The sequence below is a fragment of the Felis catus genome, chromosome A1 (genome assembly GCF_018350175.1).
Source record: "Felis catus isolate Fca126 chromosome A1, F.catus_Fca126_mat1.0, whole genome shotgun sequence".
Classification (NCBI taxonomy): domain Eukaryota; kingdom Metazoa; phylum Chordata; class Mammalia; order Carnivora; family Felidae; genus Felis; species Felis catus.
The window spans coordinates 90435212-90443861 of NC_058368.1; the positions used below are offsets into that span (position 1 = coordinate 90435212).

The window sequence follows — 8650 nt, forward strand, 5'->3', positions numbered from 1 at the left end:
GGCCCCCACCTGTCTCCTGCCTGACCAGCCCAGTCTACTGCAATTTGCCAGCCTGTTTGGGTTTGAGGGCTTAGGGCTCCAGAGGCCCTGAAGGGAGATCCTTAGGGCTTGGCACAGATCAGGCATGGCTAGGGCAGAGTTCTCTGTAGATAGGTGTGTCACCAGGGGGATGGCATTTTGGACCTTTGGAAGAGTAGCCACATAAGCAGACTGGCATGGAGGCCAGGGTGGGGCCATATCTAATGTGCTGGGGCACATCTGTCTGGTCATGGGTGGGTTGATGAGACAGGGTGCCAGGTCCTGTCCTCAGCCAGGCTGCAGTTCCTGTGTGCCTCTTGCAACAGCCACATGCCCTCAGCTTGGTGTCAGGAGCTCCAGGGCAAGGCCCCCAACTCAACCTGTTCTCTGGGAGCCTAGCTGGCAATGAATCTCCAGAGACAGAAGAGTGAGGGGAGATACGAGTGTTTCCATCTAGGCCCACCCTCTCTGAGAGGGGTATCCGGGAGGCTGGCAACCAAGCAAAAGAAGTGCTGGGCTCAGTTGCAGGAGTGCTCTTAGAAGCCCAAAAGCCTGTGAGGTAGGGCGAGGTGTGTGACCTGGGATTTCCTGTCAAGAGCTATCACTGTTTTAAGGGGCCCAGTGGAGCAAGCCAGGGCTTTGGAAGCGTCAAGAAAAGCCTGGATCCGGGCTCTTATGCAAACCCTTCTCATTCTTACATGTAGACAACTGTGTTAAGCCTGTGCGTGGGGGAGCCAGACCAAGCCAGTCTGAGGCCAGACTTGACCCCAGCTTCCAGTTTGCAGTGAGTGAGGGGTTTAGGATAGGGCTGGCACAGGCACCAGTACATACAGGAAAGGCAGAGAAACCCGGATGGGGAAGAAAGGTGGGCTGGGAGCCAGAGAAAGGAGGCAGCAGGAGCTTCCTGGAAGCTCAGGGCCAAGTGCCAGGAAGGACACCTAGGTCTTGGCAAGCTGGACCCTGGATACAAGTTTAGGGCCCACTGTCCTATCCAGCCTTGACCAGATTTGTGCCATGGCTCCACTAGCACTCAAATTGCAGCCCTCAGCCAAGCCCATCACCAGGGAGAACAGCAGACCCTGTGGGGCCCATCCTGTACCCTCCCTAGCATCCCAGCCGCCTCAACCTCAACAACCACAGACACCCTCCTTGACCTCCTGGGAGGGGTGGGTGCAAGGCCTGGAGAGGAGAGGAACACCTGCCCCCACCTGCAGGTTCACAGCAGACCTTCCCTGGGCCTGCCACCTGCCTGTGCCCCTCTGTGCTTGTTTCCCCTTCCCTAAGTACTTGGCAAGGGTCTGTGCCCAGCTTGGCTCTTCAATCTGTTTTTTCAATCAAGAGAGAAGAGGGTGGGGGGAGACTGTGGTCTCCAAGGTCAGGTGTCCTGATTACTCCACCTTCAGGTGGGGGGAGGGGTGGGAAAGGTGCCACTAGGGCGGCCACAGCTGCAGTTCTTCCCTATGGCCAGCTGCGCCAGGGACCAGGCCCTCCACCCCTCCTCCGTGGGCCAGGAAGGTGTGGAGGGAAGGAGAAGCCAAAGTGCCCTCAGCCTTAGCTCCCAGGAACTTCTGTCCCACCCCTCAGGGGCGAGGGGCTCCCCAGGCCTTTGCCCCTCCCATCACTGGAGCTGCCCGCCCCCCACACCCATTCAACACTTCAATCCAGCTACCTAGCCCAAAAAGGTTGCAGGGGGGTGGGAGGGGTTGCTAGGATGGTCTGGCAGAGCCCTGGCACGTCCGGCTCAGCCTTTGGGGAGGTAGGCACCCAGCTTGAGTCTGGCTTTGACGGGCAAGGACAGAATTGCCCCAGAGCCAGGGAAGTCAAGGATAGTGGTCAGTCTGGGGACCTTGCAGGCAGGACAGGAGCAGGGGCAGGCTGCTGAGGGACAGGGCCTGTGGTGTTGAGGGAAATGACAAAGGGTTGGTGTGGGCAGGAGCCAGGGCCTGTCACCTGCTGGTAAGCAGAGGAAGCTCAGGACCTGGGTGGAGGGAGGCCCCTAGGAAGGGAGGCCATGGTGGGGAGCAGGCTGGGCCCAGTACTTGGTGGCCAGGGGACTCAGGTGGCCACTGCTGCTCACCTGGCTTGTCTGCCCCTGCCAGGTTAAGGTTGAACTGAACTCAGCCTACGGAACAGAGAAGGCCTGGGAGGGACAGCAGTCAGAGAGGAGTGAGGCCTCCAACCTCCCCACATGTCACAGAGCAGGCAGCTCCAGAACTCCCTCCTGGGGGCCTTGGCACTTCCAGTCCCCCTTTCCTGTCCTGTCGAGCATCTGCCCCAGAGGAGGACACTCCTGGCGCCTGGTGCCACCCAACCCTAGGCTGGCTGGGTGGGTGTTTGTTGGGGGTGGCTGGCTCCTGTTCAAGGGGTCAGGTTTCCAGGGTAACCCAGCCACTGAACCCAGCGCAGAGCCTCACAGATCTTGTAACCTGACTCCCCTCCCTCCCTCTCCAGGGATGTCCCTGTGGGGCGAGCTGATGAGTGCAGAGTGCCTTAGGGAGGGTCTGTTTGGCTCAAACCCCCACCCCACCCCCACAGCTTCCTCTCCCCCTAGGATTTACCACTTAGACCTCTGCCCTGTGCAGTTTAAGGGGGTGTGTCCTGAGATGACAGAACTTTGCCTTGGTCCTGACCTTTGGTGCCCATAGCTGGGTTGGGGTGGCAACACCATCCCAGGGCATTCTGGGGGCTATGACCCCACCAGGGATCAAGGAACAGAAGAGCTGCCTAGGGATGGGAAGGGAGTTCTGGAAGGCTTCCCGGACTTGAAAACTGAACTTTGAAACTAGGCCTTGAAGGTTACATGGGTTTTCATTTGGCCCAGAAGAGAAGAGGGGATCTCAGGCAGAAGAGATGGCACAAGCAAAGGCACAGACACGAGACAAGGAAAAGGAGTTGTATGTGGTGGCAACTAAAGAGGGCAAACCCGAGATTAGAAAAGACATTGTGTGCACAGCCCTGCGGGACCTGGCTGCACCAGCCACAGGCAGGGATGTCTCATCCTTGCTCACTGGTCCCTGCCAAACCAGGGGAGCTAGGTACTTGGCACCCTGCAGAGCCCTTTCCACTGTCAGGAAGCCCCACCTCTGTGCTGCTTCGGGATGGCATGCAGACCCTTGGAGGTGGCACATGTCCAGTACAGGTCTCCAGAGAAGTGGGTCTCTGGGCATCCAGAGCTTGTTCCCTCTCTCCTGCTAACTCACTAAGTGACCCGGGACTAGTTCCTCAATTTCATTTGCTCCTCTGAGCACTGGAGACCGTGACTGCAGCAGCTACCTCTTGGGGCTGGAGTGAGACAGAGAATCCAGAGTTGGTGCCTAGTGCAGAATGGGTCCTGGGGCCCATCAGGAGGATAGAATGAGAGTCTGGAGAGGGCTATCCCCAGAGGGCCTTGGGGCAGCCTATGGTCTGCTCTGTGAACACAGGTGGGGAGCAGAGGAGAGAGGCTGAGAGGAGGGAGAGGGAAAGGACAGAGAGCTGGGTCCTTGTGCCGTGGATGGGATGTTGGCATCCCATCTCCTGGAAGAAGCAGATGCTGCAAGAAGAAGCGAGAAGGGGCTTTGGGAGCCACTAGGTGAGGATTCAGTCTATTGGCCGACCTGGAAGTGATCCTGCAGCCTTTCCTCAGATGTTTCCTCAAAGGTGAAGACAAAAGGGTAGGGGGAGAGTACTGAAGAAGACCAATCCTTCCAGTGAAGACTTTGCTCCCCACGGTGTGAGTGTCATTGTGACTTCAGAGTGACCCTAATGTACACACCTCCTTCCCTCCATCCCCGGACCTGGCATGTGGCAGGCACAAGAACAGATGTAGATGGGCTATCGCACAGATGGGCACAAAAATGTGCGTACTGGCTCACTCGAGGGGCAGTAGGTCAGTGCTTGGCTGCCCCCTGGTGACAGCGTGCGAACTACCCACAGGGGATGTGGTGGACGTGTACCAGCGGGAGTTCCTGGCGCTGCGTGACCGGCTGCACGCGGCTGAGCAGGAGAGCCTCAAGCGCTCTAAGGAGCTCAACCTGGTGCTGGACGAGATCAAGAGGGCTGTGTCGGAGAGGCAGGCGCTGCGAGAGGGGGAGGGCAATCGCACCTGGGGCCGCCTGACTGGTGAGCGCTGGAGCCACACGAGGCAGGGGAGGCGGGGCTAATCGCAGGCCGCTTGGTCTGAGCCGTCCCTTCCCGACCCAACCAGAGGATCCACGACTGAAGCCGTGGAACGTCTCGCACAAGCACGTGCTGCACCTGCCCACCGTCTTCCATCACCTGCCGCACCTGCTGGCCAAGGAAAGCAGCCTGCAACCTGCCGTGCGCGTGGGCCAGGGCCGTACTGGAGGTAGGGGCGGGTCCCGAGAGGGGCTAGAGGCGGGGATGGGAGGGGGCGGTCCCGGCATCCAGCCAGTATGCGATCTCCGCGCCCCTGCAGTGTCGGTAGTGATGGGCATCCCCAGCGTGCGGCGGGAGGTGCACTCGTACCTGACAGACACGCTGCACTCGCTCATCTCGGAGCTGAGCCCGCAGGAGAAGGAGGACTCGGTCATCGTGGTGCTGATCGCCGAGGCGAGTGGGCTGGGGTACGGGGTGGGGGTGGGGGCATTCAGAGAACACACGGCACAAAACAAGGAGAAATAAAACAGCAACATTCCGGAGGAAAAAACTTACCAGAAGTTCAACTGTCAGATTCATTCACAAATTTATGAAGGGAAAAAAAGAAACAAGTTTTAGCGCCGCCTCGTGGAGATGCCAGTTACCTAGGCTGCCCCACCCCTGAGGCCCCAGATACAGCTTTTTGTGAGGCACTATGGTCCCCAGGCCCAGACTTATTCGGCCCTCAGGATGGGGGGCTCACTTCTGTGCATGGGGTCATCTGAAGCCTGCACGCTTTTGACCCCAAGCCACTTGGGGCCAGGCTGAAGCCAGGCTTAGGGAGGGCTCTTGGTCTCCCCGCAGACTGACCCACAGTACACCTCGGTGGTGACAGAGAACATCAAAGCCTTGTGAGTACTGGCAGTCCAATAAAGCTGGTGCGGGGAGGGCTTTGCAGGGTGCTGGGCAGGCAAGTGCCTGCTTCTCATTTTAGCTGAAAGAGGGTGGGTACGGAGAGGTGGCCTAGCCCCTCTGGAGCCTGACTGCCTCTAGGATGGGTGTGGTGTTGGGCAGTGTCTGCTTGGTGGGCCTTAATAAAGGGACAGGGTCTGGCTAGCTCGGCTCTGCCCTAACTCTGGTGCCTGGACGCTGCACACCCACCCGCCTTTCCTTTCCCCCAGGTTTCCCACGGAGATCCATTCTGGGCTCCTGGAGGTCATCTCCCCTTCCCCCCACTTCTACCCTGACTTCTCCCGCCTCCGAGAGTCCTTTGGGGACCCCAAGGAGAGAGTCAGGTACTAGCATTCCCCCCTCTCCCGGGCCCCAGCCACCCATCCATCTGTGCTGAGAACCCAGTCTGTTGGTGCCAGTCACCCAGGCACTTCTTTGCAGTGCCTCCATTTATCCATTGGAGGCCCCCTACATGGGGTTGGGATGGGGGGTCCAACGCACCCAGTGGCCTCTGTGGTAACCACACTGGAGGTGGAGGGGTCTGAGCTCCCGAAGCCCCTACCCCACAGGTGGAGGACCAAACAGAACCTCGATTACTGCTTCCTCATGATGTATGCGCAGTCCAAAGGCATCTACTACGTGCAGGTCAGCACTGAGACCCTGCTCTGCACCCCCCTCCCCACAAGCCCTGGACCCTGGCTGGGCCCAGGTGGTGAGCCCCACCATGCCCCATGCCCATCCTGAGTCTGGATCCTCCTTCTGCCCACCACTGTGCAGCTGGAGGATGACATTGTCGCCAAGCCAAACTACCTGAGCACCATGAAGAACTTCGCCCTGCAACAGCCTTCTGAGGACTGGATGATCCTGGAGTTCTCCCAGCTGGGCTTCATTGGTGTGCCCCCCCTGCCCGACCCCATTCCATTGACCCCACCAGGGCCCCTCAGTCCAGCCTACCTCTGCCTCCTATGGCCCTGGTACCACACAGGATCATGCTTGTGAGCTTTGCCAGGAGTGTCTGTTTTCACCCTCCCTGTGCCTCCACATGTCGGGGCTCACTACCCCTGGCTGCCCCCTTGTGCTCGCACCTGCCTACAGCTGGCCATAGAGCTTGCTGTGGGAACCTCCTTGGTGACCCTCCCCCCCACCCCCCCACCACAGGGATTAAGAGGAAGTAGGGCAGGGCAGAGCTGCCCACCCAGCATGCTTTTCCACCCCCAGGGAAGATGTTCAAGTCGCTGGACTTGAGCCTGATTGTGGAGTTCATCCTCATGTTCTACCGTGACAAGCCCATTGACTGGCTCCTGGATCACATCCTGTGGGTGAAGGTCTGCAACCCCGAGAAGGATGCGGTGAGCGGGGGCTGCACAGAGGTGGGGGGGGGCGGTGGGGTACATGGCTTCCAGCATGGACTATGTCCGTGTCCACGTGCCACCTGACATGGGGAGACAGCAGAGCCAAGCTGAGCCCTAGGGCATCCCCCTCCCCTTGCAGAAGCACTGTGACCGGCAGAAGGCCAACCTTCGGATCCGCTTCAAGCCATCCCTCTTCCAGCATGTAGGCACTCACTCCTCACTGGCGGGCAAGATCCAGAAACTGAAGGTGGGCGGTGCTACACGGGACTGGCCGGGTACAGGCAGAGCCCAGGCCCAGGTGGGGCAAGCGGGAGGCAGGGCAAGATCAGGGCCCTCCCTAGCACCACTGTCCCTCCTTGGTGTCAGGACAAGGACTTTGGGAAGCAGGCGCTGAGGAAGGAGCATGTGAACCCACCGGCCGAGGTGAGCACAAGCCTCAAGACATACCAGCACTTCACCCTGGAGAAGGCCTACCTGCGCGAGGATTTCTTCTGGGCCTTCACACCTGCTGCAGGGGACTTCATCCGCTTCCGCTTCTTCCAGCCGCTGCGTCTTGAGCGGTCAGTACCAGTGCCCCTTGTTCTGCCTTGGGGGAGTGGCAGGGTAGCCACCAGGGTACAGGCCTCACTACAAATTTCTGGACCTGCACATGCCCCTCTGTGAGCACCCCCAGCAAATCACTTAACCTCACCATGCCTCAGTTTCCATATCTGAAAAGTGGGGTTCATAGTGGCAGCTACTTGAAGTCAGGCAGTGCCCACAGGAGTTCTGTGACACTGGCCCATCACCATCATTGCCCTGCACAGCCCAGTGGCTGCCCCAGGTGGTACCCAGACTCCTTCAGACGCCAGGGCCCACCCCCTACACTCCTGGCCCAGGCGTGGCCTTTGGTCTGCTAGACAGTGTGCCAGTGCAGCACCCCGCCCCTGCAGCAGCTCACAGGCCTGTCTGGCTGCAGGTTCTTCTTCCGCAGCGGGAACATTGAGCACCCAGAGGACAAGCTCTTCAACACATCCGTGGAGGTGCTGCCGTTTGATGTGAGTGTGATGGGGTGTGGATATACACTGACGCCTGCCCCTCCCACAGCCACTGGCTTCAGCCCCTTTCTTTTGCTCCCAGAACCCCCAGTCAGACAAGGAGGCCCTTCAGGAGGGCCGCTCAGCCACTCTGAGGTACCCTCGGAGCCCTGATGGCTACCTCCAGATAGGTGAGTGGAGGGGGCAGGTGGAGGTGGGGGCAGTAGGCTAAGTTGGGGTCTGGAGGCAATCTCTCAGCGCTGCCCTCCCTCAGGCTCCTTCTACAAGGGTGTGGCAGAAGGTGAGGTGGACCCAGCCTTTGGCCCCCTGGAAGCACTGCGCCTCTCCATCCAGACAGACTCTCCAGTGTGGGTCATTCTGAGCGAGGTAAGCTAGACGGCACAGGACAGGGAGCTGGTCAAAGTAGCTAGACCAGGGCTGAACTCTGAGGCCCCAGCTGACCCCAAACCCCGTTCTTATAGATCTTCCTGAAAAAGGCCGACTAAGCGGAGGGCTTCTGAGGGTGCACTTTGGCTGGCCATGAAGCCCATGAGACCTGGGAGACCTGGGATGTTGTGGCTACTGCCCCTGGAGGGCCAGGCGTCACCGCCCCAAGCCTGAGGGGTTCTGCCCAGCGCTCCCCGCTCTGCAAGCCTGGGATCCCCAGGCCTGGGATCGCCGCTGGCCCGGAGGCCCCAGGAGCTGGTGCTGCCCCCGCCCGCCCGGCCGCGGGAGGAGGCAGGCGGCCCCCACACTGTGCCTGAGGCCGGCCTGTGCTGCCCGCCCGGAACCGTTCGCACCCCGGCCGGCTTGAGCCAGGCCGTTTTAGAAGAGCTTTTTCCTGGGCGCCCGCTGTCTCCGGCGCGAACACTGGAATGCATATACTACTTTATGTGCTGTGTTTTTTATTCTTGGATACATTTGATTTTTTCACGTAAGTCCACATATACTTCTATAAGAGCGTGACTTGTAATAAAGGGTTAATGAAGCGCGAGCCTCCCATGCGAGTGTTCCAAGCTCCCGCTGGTGGCGGGAGGCCAGGTGCCTGCCAATGCCACCCCTGCCCGCTGCCACCTCAGCCCTCCGCGCAGCTCTAAACCGCATTTCCTAGAGGGCCCAGGCCGCAGGGTCGGTAACTCCTGGGTGGAGGCGGTGCGGAATCCCGGTCCTGGCGACCCAAACCGCCTCTGCTTCCTGAGGACCATGTTCCCTCCCGCCAAAGGCGCCCCCTAGCTT

The 8650-nt window shown here is 59.8% G+C and overlaps 1 protein-coding gene across 2 annotated transcripts in view; it reads left to right on the top strand.

The window, feature by feature from the left end:
* The window catches only part of MGAT4B (alpha-1,3-mannosyl-glycoprotein 4-beta-N-acetylglucosaminyltransferase B), a 9699-nt gene extending 1296 nt beyond the window's left edge, over positions 1 to 8403 (top strand). The window contains exons 2-15 of one of the 2 annotated variants that reach the window (XM_023254032.2): positions 3934 to 4119; positions 4205 to 4345; positions 4436 to 4569; positions 4960 to 5006; positions 5277 to 5390; positions 5616 to 5691; positions 5824 to 5938; positions 6265 to 6395; positions 6538 to 6600; positions 6765 to 6958; positions 7357 to 7435; positions 7518 to 7605; positions 7689 to 7801; positions 7897 to 8403. In XM_023254032.2, coding sequence (XP_023109800.1) covers positions 3934 to 4119; positions 4205 to 4345; positions 4436 to 4569; positions 4960 to 5006; positions 5277 to 5390; positions 5616 to 5691; positions 5824 to 5938; positions 6265 to 6395; positions 6538 to 6600; positions 6765 to 6958; positions 7357 to 7435; positions 7518 to 7605; positions 7689 to 7801; positions 7897 to 7920 — 1505 coding nt within the window. In that variant the 3' untranslated portion in view covers positions 7921 to 8403. Of the gene's footprint in view, positions 1 to 3933; positions 4120 to 4204; positions 4346 to 4435; positions 4570 to 4959; positions 5007 to 5276; positions 5391 to 5615; positions 5692 to 5823; positions 5939 to 6264; positions 6396 to 6537; positions 6646 to 6764; positions 6959 to 7356; positions 7436 to 7517; positions 7606 to 7688; positions 7802 to 7896 lie in introns of both variants that reach the window. The other variant, XM_023254024.2, reaches the window with a different exon arrangement.
* Positions 8404 to 8650: the final 247 nt, after the last annotated feature.